At 40.6% G+C, this 16,873-nt stretch overlaps 1 protein-coding gene and 1 pseudogene across 4 annotated transcripts in view; one reads left to right on the top strand and one right to left on the bottom strand.

Annotated features, from left to right (window-relative positions):
* CHCHD3 (coiled-coil-helix-coiled-coil-helix domain containing 3) overlaps positions 1–16,873 on the bottom strand; it is a 299,018-nt gene that overhangs the window by 178,560 nt on the left and 103,585 nt on the right. For all 4 annotated transcript variants that reach the window (XM_007128150.3, XM_028489732.2, XM_028489731.2 and 1 more), the window contains exon 4: positions 9,814–9,931. In XM_007128150.3, coding sequence (XP_007128212.1) covers positions 9,814–9,931 — 118 coding nt within the window. The remainder of the gene's footprint in view (positions 1–9,813; positions 9,932–16,873) is intronic.
* Positions 11,053–12,159, top strand: LOC102987581 (polyadenylate-binding protein-interacting protein 1-like; annotated as a pseudogene).

Raw genomic sequence — 16,873 nt, 5'->3', positions numbered from 1 at the left:
CGGTGCACGAACCCGTGTCCCCTGCATCGGCAGGCGGACTCTCAACCACTGCACCACCAGGGAAGCCCTATGGTCGGTGTTTTAAGCAGGCAGAGGAAATTTAAACACACAGCTAAGTACAGAACCTTGCAGCCACTTGTCATAAAAGACGGACGAATGGGGAGAATTTTGCTAGAAAACGCCTCTAAACTTTTAATCTCATCAACAAATTTCTATGACAATGAAGACATCTGATAAGTTTACCACAAGTAATCATAAATTATTGGTGCTGATCATTCCATTTTATTTTTTTGAAAACCGCTTGGTGGCTGAGTAAATCATATTCTGCCTGGGGCTATGTAGCTTACCTCGCATTATTTCAGAATCATCGAAAATGACTCATTTTTCTATTAAAATGATGAATGAGCTAAATGAGGTATGTAATAAATACTGCAGGTTTGTAAACAGATTCCTGCTCTCTGGAGAATGAAGGCCGTACTTCATTTGGTAATTCTGCCCCTTGGTATTTTCAGAAGAAGTCATCCTTAAAATATAGTTAGTAAAGAAAATCGTGGAGATAGTCACATAGGAACAAAATGTTGAATGTCTTTATGGTGAAGGGAATAACCCCAGGCTACATGACAATAAACCGTCCCACCCCCCAAAGCAGGGCACAGTTCAAAACATCAAGAAACACAGAAAGAGCATAACTCAATCCCATTTAGGAATCATCTCTAAGCAACAAAAGCAGGGATACATAAAAGAAATAAATACAGAGCTGCTCAAGGATGTTCTTCAGCATTGTGAAGAATTTAATGTCCAATAAACAAAAATGAAGCAGACCTCACTGCACATGGTATGTCACCTAGTAAACATTACTGCTCTTCAACTTACTACTGAATTCACTAAACTAGAGGTCCACGCACCACAGGCTGAAAGCAATTCTCCAAGGCTATATCAAAACTGACAGTTCTGGGACCTCTCCGGTGGCGCAGTGGTTGAGAATCTGCCCGCCAATGCAGGGGACACGGGTTCCAGCCCTGGTCCAGGAAGATCCCACATGCCGTGGAGCAACTAAGCCCGTGCGCCAAAACTACTGAGCCCGCGTGCCACAACTACTGAAGCCCGCATGCCTAGAGCCCATGCTCTGCAATGGGAGAAGCCACTGCAATGAGAAGCCCGTGCACCGCCACGAAGAGAAGCCCCCGCTCACCACAACTAGAGAAAGTCCGCGCGCAGCAACGAAGACCCAACACAGCCAAAAATAAATAAAATTAAAAACAAAAAACTGACAGTTCTGAGACGTGCCAGGGAGACAAACTGGAAAGATTGCTGTTGAACAAAAAGGAGCATGTTTGCCTTAGAGTCTCATTCAAAACATAATGTGCAAAATCTTCTTTGGGATTTGGAAGGATTGATAGACTTCATTATGCTTCTGTTAAACTTTTAATCTGTTACAGGTTAAAGCAAACACTGAGGGCCATAATTCTTAGCCTCTTCAGTAGGAGATGAGATTATGATGTCAGTTCAATAAAATTCCAAGGCCCTAATGACAGTTCATTGCAGACCAGGCAGTGAAGCAAATAAGTTAACAATAAATGCCAGGGCATTATAAAGAGATGGAATTAAAACCAGCCCTTTGCACCTTAGCTACCTATGGATTTTTATTCAATGCTCTCCATACCTCACCTTGACACCCATAATGACCCAACTGATGGGATGTCAATAAGCTATTTATGGCAGGGATACAACATATGACACCACTCAACAGGTGTTGCCCTGAGCCAACTAGTTTGCAAGAAACTTGATGAATTTTTAAAGTGCATTCAGAATGACAACAGACAGCACACTCTAAGCAGTTGTTCCTCATAGCTGTCTTTAAATACAACTACTTGTTGGCAAGAACATCTACAGCATTATACTCAACTCTTCTCTAATCACTTTGTCAACAGGTCACACGGACTGAGATAGTTCCTTTAAAAAAAGCAACACCAGCAAATTGCAGTCACCTCTACATTGTGTTCACTGGACAGACTCACCTACCTCGACAGTGAGATTCCATCTCCACTCTGAAAAGAACGCTCAGCCATTCTCTCCTCTAGACCCCTGAGTATCTGTTTAGCATGACATCAGGTTTCTCTCAGGAGATTTGGAAATGTTAAGATCCTAGGTATGCCTGCAAATCTTGAGGAGGAAGGGGTCTGACTACATACATTTGAGAAAGACATTCATCTGGTTAAGATTTCGTTATACAAGCAATACTGAAATCTGCCACAGCAGTCCTATTCTTTCTGGGCTCTTAACGTAAGGACGAGGTTGGCACACGGAGACAAAACTTGTTTCTCTTTTTCTACTACTGTGACAAACAAACATACCAGAAGCTGCCCTGCCACTCCATGGAATATTTGACTAACAGTATCTTCACAGGGCTGTATGCATTCCAGCTGACAACAGTAATGCTGCTTTAACACGCACAGGAGGTAAAGAGCACACAAGATAACAAAGTACATAAAGGGAGAAGATGGGATACGGATGCTTTGTCCTGGAAACTATAATGGCCTGCTGAATCCAAACATTTACACAGGAGGCAAAATGATGCTGTAGGCCTCTGCTCCCACCTGTCTTGAGGGCCGCTGCCCTTTACATTTCCTGGTAAGATAGGAACTGAGCAAGAGACAGGAAGAATGCACTTGCAGATGGATCCTAGGTCCCATTCTCACCAATAACATTGGGGAAAATATCTTATGCCTAAATGGCTTAAATCTCTGACATAAAGCAGAAATTCTATATTTAAATAGTCCTCGAAAATGAAAGCTCAAAATCATTAACTTCATTTTTGGCATTCAAAGCAAATTAATATGCCATGCATGTCAGAACAACTGGGGATTTGTGTCATTAGCAAGAAAACCAGCCCAGGGCATATATAACCAGAGGGAGTGTGTTCAGAGAGATTATAACTGAACTACTAAATTGCACCCCAAAAATATAGCAAATTTTTTTTTTTTTTTTAATGGCTGCATTGGGTCTTCGTTGCTGTGCACGGGCTTTCGCTAGTTGCAGCGAGCGGGGGCTACTCTTCGTTGTGGTGTGCAGGCTTCGCACTGCGGTGGCTTCTCTTGTTGCGGAGCACGGGCTCTAGGCACGCAGACTTCAGGAGTTGTGGCACGTGGGCTCTAGAGCGCAAGCTCAGTAGTTGTGGCACATGGGTTTAGTTGCTCCACGGCATGTGGGATCTTCCTGGAGCAGGGCTCGAACCCGTGTCCCCTGCGTTGGCAGGTGGATTCTTAATCACTGCACCACCAGGGAAGTCCAAAATAGCAAACATTTTTAAAAAGGATTTTTAAGTGCCCAAGAAAAGAACCCAGGATAACCAGTGCTACACTGCAACTTCGTTTACCTGGTTAATTTTAATGAGACTAAAAGCCCCAAGTGATCGATCACCCTTACCTTTCTTCAACACAGAACTTTTGAGCAAGAACTATATTGATCATTTCAAAATTACAACCCCAAGGGTATTCTCTGCCCTTGGGCAGAACCTCACTTATACTTGGGCAGCAGTGGTATTCTTATCTATTTCCTTTAATTTAGTCATTTTCCTCCAGACCCCAAATTCAAAACCTTTTTCTCTTTACCATGAAATTTCAACTGTCACAGTTTGAAGCACAAACAAAACACAGAACTGAAAAGCACACAGCACAAAATTAATTCTTCTTCTTGACTGCTTCACTAGAGCATTTCAGACAAAAGGGAAACTGGGGATGAAAAGTGACATTTTGGTGAAATAGCAGCTTAAATTTGCAAAAACTGAATTTATGCATCCAATTACCCTAATTTTTTTTGTTATTTTTTCTAAACACTATGAGGTATTACAAATTCAAAAATTATAACTTAAGTAGAAAAAAAAAATCCGAGTTACGAATGACCTTCCCCACACACCCTACACTTGACTGGAGATGGAGACTTAGGAAAAGCAACCAAATCTAATTCATCTTTGCATCCCCAGCAACTGACATCACGTAGCACATAGTAGGTGTCTTATAAATTTGTGAAGGGGAACACAGAAGAGGATGGATGATCTCTGTTTCCATTCATTCCCTCTTCTATTCCATCCTTCACACTTCACTAAAGAGAGCTATCAAAATGCCCGCATCTGCCACTGCATTTCAAACCTTTGCGTGTATGTAGTCCATGGTTCTTTGGGTTGCATACATGCTCCTCATGATCTTAGCCCTGCTAACTTCTTCTGCCTCATCCCTCAACACTCCTTACCCTGTACTTTCCACTCAGCAACTCCCTGTCGTATCCCAGTGTCCCCAGGCTTCCATGCTTTTATCTGCAATACTGTAGGTTGGACCATCCCTACTCCTCAACCGTACAGGCAATTCCTACTCACATTTCAAGATTCCACCAGGGCACCACTTCCCTAGGAAATCTTTTCTCGTCTTCCCCACTTCCTCTCCTCCCATTTCTACGACCTGAGTAAATTCAATTCTTCATCTATTAAATCAGCAAGCATTTATTGACTCTTTACTCTTTTCCAGGCACCGCTATACATTAGGCTCTCAAATGTGTGAATGAATGAATTGCAGACAGCAATGGGTTAAATGAAAGTAAAGCCCTGCTTTCACTTAAGTGAGGATTCTCACAAGGATATAAGTAGCATGGCTCTGTCACAGACATAGCACTTTAAAAAAAAAAAAAGATTCTTTTTTTTTTTAATGTGGACCATTTTTAAAGTCTTTACTGATCTTGTTACAATACTGCTTCCGTTTTATGTTTTGTTTTCTGGCCTGGCTTGAAGCCCCCCTCACATTAGAAGGCAAAGTCTTAACCACTGGACCTCCAGGGAAGTCCCAGACTTAGCACTTCTCAACATTATTTTTCGTGTATCTGTCTCCCACATTGCACCAATTCCTTATGGATTTTGTCTTTTTCGTTTATACATCCTTAGTATACAGCACCGTGTTTTTCATACCGTAAGCACTCAATAAAATATCGGTCCAAAAAGTGAAGGAAACTATTTCACATTTAGTTTTATAAGCTCCAGAATATTTAAGTAAATATTTCCTTAAGTAAGTAAATTGTGGCTTCAAGTTTAGATTAAAAAAGAAAAAAATACTACACAGCTCTGTGGTTATAACAAGAAATGACTAATGTTAAACCAGCATTGTTTAATAAGACAGAAAGAGTCAAAAATTTAACTGACATTTTAAAAAGAAATCAAGTATAACTGCAAAGTCAAATAAACACAACCCCCTACTCTTTAATTTAAAAAAAAATCTAATGACACAGCAAATATTAGATTTAGATGGAGGAGATCTCAAAGATACACAAAGGTCAAGTCACATTAACTTCACAGGTTTCCTGGCTCTGTCCTTTTAATTAGTCTGCATTCTTTACAGGGTTGCTTTCCTGCTCCTAAGCCACAATCCTTTCACGTGAATTTTAGTTAACATTTTCATGTGGATACAGTTATCAGTAAACTGCCTCTCCAAAACCTCTGGGTACAAACAGCTGATGAAAATGTTGGTTCCAGTCAGTGAGAGGTACAGTGAGGGACTGGTATACTCTTCTTGAATCAAGAGCAGGACTTGACGGCTTCTCCAGCTAACGCAATTCTTCCAAAGTGCCAAGTTTTCATCTGATCCTATTTTAAAACTTCAGCAACAGGGCCATCATGACTTTGCCCGTCAAAGAGCTTCAATGAAGCTCGCTGCTACAACAACCGTGGGGGAAAAAAGCCTGGACTCACATCTAAGGAGACAGCAATCTAAATGTCAACTGTTCGTGGGCGGAGAATGGGAAGGGGGAGGAGAAGTTTTATCTCACAGCACTAACATTACATCAGTTTTGGGTTCTTTTCCCCCCTAGTTCCACTGAAAGACAGCCTTTCAATTCCTTCAAATGTGTGAAATCCAGCCTTTACTTTCTTGCTGGCTGCAATATTTGGGCACTAAATAAAGAGGAACAAATCAATGCTTGGCCATCACTCAAAAGAGTCCCACATATTAGGGTTAAGAATGGCAGCCATGGGGGTCCAGCACTCACAGCGGAACAATTCTTAGGGCGACACGCAGAAGAGTCATGGGTTCTGAGGATGCCCCCCCACGGCTGGGGGCCACGGCGCTCACAGATGATACAGACTTGAACTCATGTTCCACAGCACACGGTGTACAGGATGGCGGGATGAAGAGCGTGAAACCCGGACTATTTACGTGGCGGGCGGGGGCGGAGGAGCAGAAAGAACTTGCTTTATGCTCCCTAAACATTAACTATACATGCAACAATGCTATTTCCTTAGTAATTTTTTCTAAGGTTTAATTATGGTAAAGTACACATGATATAAAATTTACCATTGTAACCATTTAGAAGTGTTAAGTTCCAGAGTGTAAAGTACATTCACACTGGAACACAACCAATCTCCACAACGCTTCGCATCTTGCAAAACTGAGACTCCGTACCCATTAAAAAGATCCAGGTGGCTCTGCAGCGCGGCGGATAGCGCACTGGACTTCTAGTGACGAAAAAGCTCTTCATTCCCCCCTCTGCTCAGCCCCCTGCAACCACCCTGCCATCTTCCGTCTCTGAATCCTCTAGATGTCTCATACAAGGAGAGTAATACAGTATGTATCTTTTTGTGACTGACTTACTTCACTTAGCATATCGTCCCCAAGGTTCATCTATGTTGCATTATGTGTTCGAATTTCCTTCCTTTTTAAGGCTGAATGACAGACACTCCACTGTATGTATATAACACGTTTTTCTTTATGCATTCATCTGTTGATGGACACTTGGACTGCTTCCACCTTTTGGCTATTATGAATAATGCTGCGATGGACAAGGGTGTACAAATATCTCTTTGAGGTCCTGCTTTTAATTCTTTTGGATAGAAACCCGCAAGAGTGGATTGCTGAATCATACGGTGATTCTAGTTTTAATTTTTTTGAGGAACCACCATACTATTTTCCAAAGTGGCTGTACCGTTTTACATTCCCAGAACATCCTTGCCGATACTTTTTACTGCCTGTTTTTTCTTTTTAAATAGTAGCCATCCTAATGGATATGAGGTGGTTCCTTAGTGACTTTTACATTTTCTAAATTTTCTATAATATCCCTGTATTATGTTAACCATTAGAGGAAAATTCAGTGAAATACATTCAACCATTAAACGTGATCATGCAAATACATACTTACTGGTATAGAAAGACCTTTACCATGTAGTCTAAGTTTTTTTAATCTGAAGGTTACTGTAAGAGTTATATAAAACTATATATACTACTATCTATGTTCGGAGAAATACAAATATACATATTAATATAAATATTTTATACAGACTCAGTAATATGAAAAGGAATACAGAACAATAAACCAGAATCTTAACAGTAATTATCTCTGGATAATGGTAATCTAACTGATCTTATTATTTCTGTATTTATCTTCTGATTTTACCCAATGAATATGCATGTCTTCTACAATAATGAATAACCACAATAAAGGGGGTAATTTGGTAAATAAGTTGGGAGTCACCAGGTACCTACATTGCTGTAGGCAGCCATGTTGCTGTGGCCATGAACTATCACTGAAATGTCTGAGAATGCTCAAGCCAGGACGGGAACCTCTGAATCAGCTATAATACTACTACATAAATTCTACTTTTAGTCTCAACATGCTTTGAGGGCTCTGTTTAGCCAATATTATGATAGATGCTGAAATTCAGGAGTTCTGGGTACAGTAATTTGCCACCCATACCCTACAACCCCTGAATCAGTAAAGAAGAGACCTACAAAACAGAATATACAATGCCAGCTTCTTATGCTTAACCTGAAAACAAAAAAACAGACAAGGAAATAGAGAGGATTTATAAGGTACAAGGAAAAAATGTGAAGACATACTGCTCCAACCCAACTACATTACATAATATTCTAGTTACTGTTAGTTAAGAAATTTTTTTATACTTCCACATTTCTTGTGAAAACTCTCCTTTTTTATGCCATCTCAAGTGCCTGTGTGTGCATTTAATGAGTTTTTTGAAAAATCCCAATCTGCTTATCTCTCTGAACTAAAAGAACAAGGCAATATATTCAAATTTAGGCTGAGAAAAGTAGAGAAAAGAGTGCTTCAAAGAGAAGAGGCAAAAGCTGGGGCACAAAGAAAAATGCCAACCAAGGAGTCTTCTGCCCACTAGACACCGAGAAGCTTGCTCCCCAACCATCCTCCTCCATAAGCCCTGTTAACACTCTCCACTCCATCCCTGGCCTTCAAATTGGGAGGCTGTAAAATACGTGGGAATGACCCTTCAACACACTGGCCTGATATGTTTTCAACTTCCTCAAAACAATCCTCAAACTTGGGAGCACAGTGGATGTCATGACTGAATTACTCAACACCTAACGTCTTTAATTCTGAAATTATCCCCCATTCACAACGAATGACTTTCCTTCCACATCTCTTGGCCTCAGTTCCACTCAATGTGTGTGTCCTCGTGATGGCGCCTTGACTTTCCTTTCTTAGTCCATGACCTCCACCCTGGCTTCACTGCCTACCCATTCAGCCTGGATCCTGGATTAGTCGCTGAAGAAATGGATTCATTACACACTGGCTTACTTGTATCTTCTCTATTGGTGTCTGGTCATACGTTAGCCTCTCAAAGGAAGGACCAAGGGAAAGAACAGGAGAGAAACTGACTCTCTTCTTATATTGTTAATGATCCCCAGCTGCCTGAACTAGGGACATCCCCCTGAGTCTTGCATCCCAAGTTCTCCACTATATAGTCACATTTTATCTTTCCAATGAGTTCCCAGCCATATCCCAAGCACTAAAGCTTCTGAGAAGTTAGAGAAGTGACACGAGGGTTTCTAGGAAGGCTAAAGTGAGGGCTGAGTAGTCAGGACCCCAGGCTTCACCCAGAACGGCTGCACTTTTATTTAACAATGGGAAGTTGTTAAATCAAGCATGTTGCATGCAGAAAACACTATTGTTCAGCCATTAAAAACTACATTTCGGTGATATAAAGAAAATGTTTATGATGCTAAACACTATGTACAGCACTATTCAAGGTCCTCAGTAGGTTACAGACCCAGGAATAAAAACTGTCTAGAGGGAAACACCCCGGTGTAAACCATGGTTACGTGAGAATGATAGATTTATGGGTGCCTCTTAAATTTTCTTCTACTAATAATCATTTTTAAACATGTTTACGTAATCTTTTTTTAAATTAAATTTTTAAAAAATATTTTCTTTGAAAAAATTATTTCCTTTCTTATAAAAAAAATGGCTCCCCTTTCTGAAGCCCAGAAAGCGACTGATCAAACCTTACTCACCTTTGGGACTTCCCTGGCGGCCCAGTGGTTAAGACTCTGCGCTTCCAATGCAGGGGGTGCGGGTTCAATCCCTAGTTGGGGAACTAAGATCCCACATGCCGTGTGGTATGGCAAAAAAAAAAAAGAAACAGTTTACTCACCTTTGCTGGAGGCTTCCCAGGCTAAGATCTGGTGGTTGCCAGGAAGGAGAGAAACAAGCTAGGCTGCTCACCCCAGAGGTTTCAAATACAATGAAACCAAAAGCAAGGGGGATGGGAGCAAGCAAACAATTCCCTTCAGGCAAGATGCTTGTGTCTCCCTGTTGATCTTTTCTTCAATATTTCTCATTACACCTGCCTTAAAGTCTTTGATGGTTAATCTTAGCAAATTGTCAGCCACTTATAAAAGGCAAAAATAAAGAAAATCTAGGCAAAGAGAACATGAATATCATCCACACTGAAAGTTGGCAAGCTTTTCCCAAACATCAGAAGTTTCCTTGTAGACGAGACCTTTCCACTAAATCTTTAATACTCACCAGGTGCCTTGCCTTAGCACGTTCCTCCTCATTTGATATCCTCTCACGAAGAATAGCTCTGGTCAACTGCTCACTGGCAAAAGCCTTCTCTGAGTCCAGTTCTTTGCTTTGCTTTAGTCTGTAAAAAAAAAAAACAACAAAGGTTTAACTTAGAGGGAAAAAAAGAAAAGATTTTAGTAGTTGACATCATTTTTTTAATGAAATACATTAAAGCCACAGATTTAGTAGATGAAATCATCTTGGCCTACAATTTATCCAAAGCACGTATATTTTCTAGTAAATCCTCAAGCAGCCTCTACCCAAGCATTTAAAAATAACAGAATTCAAATACATCAAGAGGCTAATCAATGTGACTGCCGAATTAGTTTTACAAAGATCTTCTTTTGTCAGCTTGAAATCTGCCCACCTAAATATTCGGGCCCTGGGGCCTCCATCTGCCCTATGGAGAGAGCAGTAATACATCTAATTAAAAAGCCATCCACAAGACAAATATTTGAAGGTAACCATCACCTTCCCATCAAAACTGACTCAACTGTTTACTGAATACACGCCAGGCAACGTGCAAGGCACTGATGTCACAGTACTGACAAGTACCAGTCACTGTCCTCAAGGACCCGACATTAAGGCAGGAACTAAAAACACGGTTAAGAGATCCTTCCTCCCAGCGAATGTTCCAACAATCTTTATCTGCAAAAATGGCCAGACCCTTCAATAGCAGGGCTCCTCACTTATGGGATGACTCCAATTTGTCCCTTAGCTCCAAACTAAATGCAACACTGCAGACATGGTCCAGCAAAGTAAGACAACAGAACCTCACCTCCCAAGATTCCCACACAACACTAATTCTACTAATGAAGCATCTGATTGCATTAGGTCTATCAGTAACCTCATCACACAATTAGTTCACACTAAGTTACAATCCACTAAAACCCCTCCACTGGGCATGACAAGTATAAATTACTTTGGCACCCATCTTCACCACAGTGCCCAGCACATAAAGGTATTCAGTAGTCACTGAATGAGAGTACGTTTTAGTCTAATCTCATGGACAAAGATTTTCTGATTGCCTTTTCTTCTTTGAGAGAATAACCCCTCTATACCATCATATCCCAAAGGTATAAGCAATGCTTTAAAAAGTAAGGACTTCCCTCCAGGGAACCTCATGTAGGCCAGGCCGCCAGGGAACAAACAAGGCCCCTGAAAGCTCCACCTAGTTCGCAGGATAATATCCCACAGCAGGATTTGGAGTCAACAATGGCTAAACCCTAGGTGGTTGTAGCTCCTGTATTAATGTCTAAGCTGTCTGTAAACGCCCCTGAATTGTACCCATCAAGTTATTCTTCTAATTATACAGAATCCTATGAGGATGGTTGTGAGGATTATCCCACTTTGTCAGAATATGTTCAGGATTTTTTGAATCATCTTTCAGAGCAGCCTGGCAGTTTTGAAACTGAAATTGAATAGTTTGCAGAGACCCTGAATGGCTGGGTTACAACAGATGATGCTTTGCAAGAACTTGTGGAATTCATCTATCAACAGGCCACATCTATCCCAAATTTCTCTTCCATGGGAGCTCGCCTCTGTAATTACCTGTCCCATCATCTGACAATTAGCCCACAGAGTGGCAACTTCCGCCAAGTGCTACTTCAAAGACTGAATATGAAATTAAAGATCAAGCTGCAAAAGGGGATAAGGTGACTCAAAAACGATTCCACGCATTTATACTCCTTCTGGGAGAACTTCATCTTAACCTGGAGATCAAAGGAACAAACGGACAGGTTACAAGGGCAGACATTGTTCAGGTCAGTCTTCGGGAGTTGCCGAATGCCCTCTTTTCTAACCCTATGGATGACAACTTAATTTGTGCAGTAAAATTACTGAAGTTGACAGGGTGAGTTTTAGAAGATGCCTGGAAGGAAAAAGGAAAGACTGACATGGAAGAAATTATTCAGAGAATTGAAAAGGTTGTCCTAGATGCAAATTGCAGCAGAGATGTAAAACAGATGCTCTTGAAGCTTGTAGAACTCCGGTCAAGTAACTGGGGTAGAGTCCATGCAACTTCAACACACAGGAAGCAACGCCTGAAAATGATCCTAATTATTTTATGAGTGAACCAACATTTTATACATCTGATGGTGTTCCTTTCACTGCAGCTGAGCCAGATTACCAAGAGAAATATCAAGAGTTACTTGAAAGAGAAGACTTCTTTCCAGATTATGAAGAAAATGTAACAGATTTATCTGAGGGTGGTCATACTTGGATGATACTGATGATAAGATGGACCCAGAGACAGAAGTAGCTTATGAAAAGTCCTGTTTGGAATCAGAGCATAAGCGAAAACAGTAAAATTAAATTTCAGCGTATCAATTTTATAAAGCAGTTTAAGTTATGGTGATTTATTTTTTATTTTTCTTTTTTTTATAAATTTATTATTTATCTTTGGCTGTGTTGGGTCTTCGTTGCTGCACGCGGGCTTTCTCTAGTTGCGGTGAGCGGGGGCTACTATTCATTGTGGTGCACGGGCTTCTCATTGCGGTGGCTTCTCTTGTTGCAGAGCACAGGCTCTAGGCGCGAGGCCTTCAGTAGTTGTGACACACGGGCTCAGTAGTTGTGGCACACGGGCTCAGTAGTTGTGGCTCACAGACTCTAGAGCGCAGGCTCAGTAGTTGTGGCGCACAGGCTTAGTTGCTCTGCGGCATGTGGGATCTTCCTGGACCAGGGCTCGAACCCGTGTCCCCTGCATTGGCAGGCGGATTCTTAACCACTGCGCCACCAGGGAAGTCCGGTTATGGTGATTTAGCAGAACACAGGAAAGCAAGAAAATGTGTCACACTTATACTAAATTAAGGGTGTTGAGTTATGTCACTAATGTATGCAACTTTAATTTTGTTTAACACTCTCTGCCAAAACAAACTTTATTCCCTACAACTTAAAATGTGTGTATGTGTGTGTCTGTGTGTGTGTGTGTGTGTGTGTGTGTGTGTGTATATATATATATAAAAGTTTATTATGTACAGTTAATTCCACTGTTTTGGCTGCAATAAAATCGATTTTGGAAAAGAAAAAGAAAAGAAAAATTTTTATGTTGGTATAAGTGAAATTCTGAGTGCAATCGACTTTTTAAGTGGGAATGATGAGCACCAAATTGAACTCAATACTAGTCTATCAAATTTCAGTTTTTAGGGCTTCCCTGGTGGCGCAGTGGTTGAGAGTCCACCTGCCGACGCAGGGGACACGGGTTCGTGCCCCGGTCCGGGAAGATCCCACATGCTGCGGAGCGGCTGGGCCCGTGAGCCGTGGCCGCTGAGCCTGCGCGTCCGGAGCCTGTGCTCCGCAACGGGAGAGGCCACAGCGGTGAGAGGCCCATGTACCGCAAAAAAAAAAAAAAAAAAAAAATTCAGTTTTTAAAAAGATTATTGAAAAGAAATAAGAAAATAAAATTTTTGGTTATTCTTTTTAAATTGCTACATCACCTTGATACTCTGAAATTCTCACAAATCAACTCTAACAGATAAAATCACTTTGTAAAATATATTCAAAGTTATAATGCTTCCCCCCTAAAAATTAAACCTGTGTGGTTTTATGTCTTGAATAAAGATAAATAAAGGAAACAAATATACAGTTACCCAAATAAATCCTGGAGTTACATAAAAGGAAAGCAACGTAAAAAACAAAGTGGTCCACATAAGGATACTGCGCGGATAACTGCTGAAGTTATCGTACCAGATTAGAAAACTAGGCACTTATAGCACCTCTACCAGCCTATCACCTGAAAGTAAAAGACATTACCTATTTTACAAGTGAGGTGCAAACTAAAATAAAATAAAAATTACTATCATTTATGGATCACCTACTATATGCAAACACTGTGCAAACACTTTACATACATATATCAAACTAGTATGAAACTTACATTATTATTAGTTCTTGAACATAAAGTGAATTCTGTACAACTAAATTTTCTCATATCTTCCACATTTGGTGTATCAAATTTTAAAGTATTGTTCATTTTAATAATAACTATTTTTTTCTGAGTTTACCTGCATATGGCATAAATTTCGATTACAAATGGAGTTAAAAGTACCTCAACTTTAAGAAATATCATAAAGTTTGGCAAGTTAATGAAAAGGAAGCAATAACATAAGCACAGAAGTCTTCAGTGTTATAAAAAATAAAGATTATTCAGCTGGCAGTACTTGTTACAGAAGCACAAACTTTGGAGTTGGATTCCTGGGTCCAAACCAAGGCTCTACCACTTACTAGCTGAGTAAATACTGTAAGTAACCTCCCTAGGTCCTGTTATTCTCATGAGTAAAACAGACTGGTGTAACACCTACCTTACAGAATTCTACATACAGAAAGCATTTAGTACAATGCCTGTAACATAATAAGCACTCAAAACATTAGGTAAGTAGCAGTAATAATAACAGTACCCACTATGGGGTCAGTGATACAGAGGAAGCAGTGAGTTTCTGAAAAGAAGAAAATCTCCAAATTCACTAAATACACCACGATCACATATAGCTCTGTCCTCTCCATCTTTTTCTCCCCCAATTTTTCACCAATAAGAAGTTCTGCCTTTTTTTTTTTTTTGGCTGAGTTGAGTCTTCGCTGCTGTGCGCCAGCTTTCTCTAGTTGCGGCAAGTGGGGGCTACTCTTCCTTGCGGTGCACGGGGCTTCTCATTGCGGTGGCTTCTCTTGTTGCGGAGCACAGGCTCTAGGCGCACGGGCTTCAGTGGTTGCAGCACGTGGACTCAGTAGTTGTGGCTCGCGGGCTCTAGAGCGCAGGCTCAGTAGTTGTGGCACAAGGGCTGAGCTGCTCTGCGGCACGTGGGATCTTCCCAGACCAGGGATCAAACCCACATCCCCTGCATTGGCAAGCGGATTCTTAACCACTGTGCCACCAGGGAAGTCCCAGTTCTGCTTTATTTTTATGATCAAGGACCCCTAAAATGTAAATTGACTATAATGACTCTAGCAGCCCCATCCTTGCACATGCTCCTTTCTTTCTTTCACACTTGCCTCTAAGCTCCACAAGGGTGAAGACCTGGTCTGGGTTTTTTTCACTGCTGTATCCCCAAGTGCTTAAAACAGTGCCTGCCCCACACAGTAAGTGCTCAAAAAATACCTGAGTAAATGCATGAATGAATGAGTGGCATATTTCCAACCACAGACAAAAATGGAAAACAAGCTACAGAAAACAGAAGACTGAGGAATTTACAAAACTAGACACAAACTGAGCCCTACAAAGCCCGAGCCACCATGATGTTAAGTGTCACAAGTGTGATGATCCCAGACCACACTAACCTAAAACAGAAGGGCGTTTTACATTCCACATTTCAGAGCCTCTGAAATACCTAACTCTGTGTGCATGTATGTGTGTGTTTTACACACACACACACAGAGTTATCAATAAACATTAGTGCAAGGCTTTGGAAGGGTCCCTGAAAAATCACCTTTGCAATTTTAGAAAAAATATTTAGAAAATTTTAGAAGAAAGTTTCTCTTTCTTTCAATACCTAATACATCTAACTATGCCTGACTCTTGGCTGAAGAGAGATTGCGAGGGGCACAAATTGACCAAAAAGAAATTTTCCTTTCTTAATTCTTACAGTTACTTTCATTTATCCTTACAAATAGACCTGTACAAATTCTCAAACAGTTAGTTCTAAAGGAATAGCTGAAAATAAAATGAAAAGAAGCAAGGTCGGTGTGTGACTGTTTATGAAACAGAATTTTGTATCTTCAAGAAGTCTGACAGTAGAGTCCAGAACAAATTATCATTACCTATCAGCAACTCAGTGGTACAATCTAATAAACCTCAGTTTTCTCAGCCCTAAAATTTGAAGGTTGAGCTTTACAGTCTAAGGTCCCTTGCAGTTAAAAGTTTTACAAACATCATACATTAAATATATTACTCTCCATTCCAAAATTTCTTGAGGAATGTGAGAGTCAGGGGATAAATGAAACGAAGGAGTACTATCTCAAAATTTTCTAATTTTCACTCAATGAGCACTTATATTTCTAGTCTCACCCTTAGAGTTTCCAACTACTTGATTAAAAACTGTACACTAGATAGAAGTAAATGGGATTCACAAATTCATTCAGTATATAATTATTGGTGACAGGCACTATTCTGATTACTGAGAATAAAATGGTGAGCAAAAGAGACACCTACCCTCATGAAGCTTCAACTCTGACAAATCCATTATTTGTAAAAGGTGAGGTTGCCATGAAACTATATGGGTAGGAGCTGATACCTAAACTGAAATCTAAGAAACATAAAATGAGCAACATCAGAAAGGAAAAACTGTCTTAGAGGAAACATCAGTCAGTTCCAGAGGCACTGAGCAATTATTTTCTGTAGTTAAACTTCTGTACTGCCTTCTCAGATACCAAAGGCTGGGTAACCTAGACACTGAGAGCTCTCTTCAAACACACACACACACACACAACATTAGAGCGAGGTTTGGGTAACCTAGACACTGAGAGCTCTCTTCAAACACACACACACACACACACACACACACACACACACAACATTAGAGCGAGGTTAACCTAGACACACACACACACACACACACACACACACACACACACACACACACCCCATTAGAGCGAGGTTTGGAAGGGTCCCCGAAGCTTAAAATCTACCCTCATGAAGCTTCAACTCTGACAAATCCATTATTTGTAAAAGGTGAGGTTGCCATGAAACTATATGGGTAGGAGCTGATACCTAAACTGAAATCTAAGAAACATAAAATGAGCAACATCAGAAAGGAAAAACTGTCTTAGAGGAAACATCAGTCAGTTCCAGAGGCACTGAGCAATTATTTTCTGTAGTTAAACTTCTGTACTGCCTTCTCAGATACCAAAGGCTGGGTAACCTAGACACTGAGAGCTCTCTTCAAACACACACACACACACACACACACACACACACACACACACACACCATTAGAGCGAGGTTTGGAAGGGTCCCTGAAGCTTAAAATCACCTTTGCAATTTTAGGGGAAAAAATTTAGAAAATTTTAGAAGAAAGTTCTGCTTTCTTTCAAA

Source organism: Physeter macrocephalus, chromosome 5, assembly GCF_002837175.3.
Source record: "Physeter macrocephalus isolate SW-GA chromosome 5, ASM283717v5, whole genome shotgun sequence".
In the NCBI taxonomy this organism is placed as follows: domain Eukaryota; kingdom Metazoa; phylum Chordata; class Mammalia; order Artiodactyla; family Physeteridae; genus Physeter; species Physeter macrocephalus.
The sequence above is the reverse complement of the archived record's forward strand: the minus strand, read 5'-3'. Positions and strand labels throughout refer to the sequence as shown.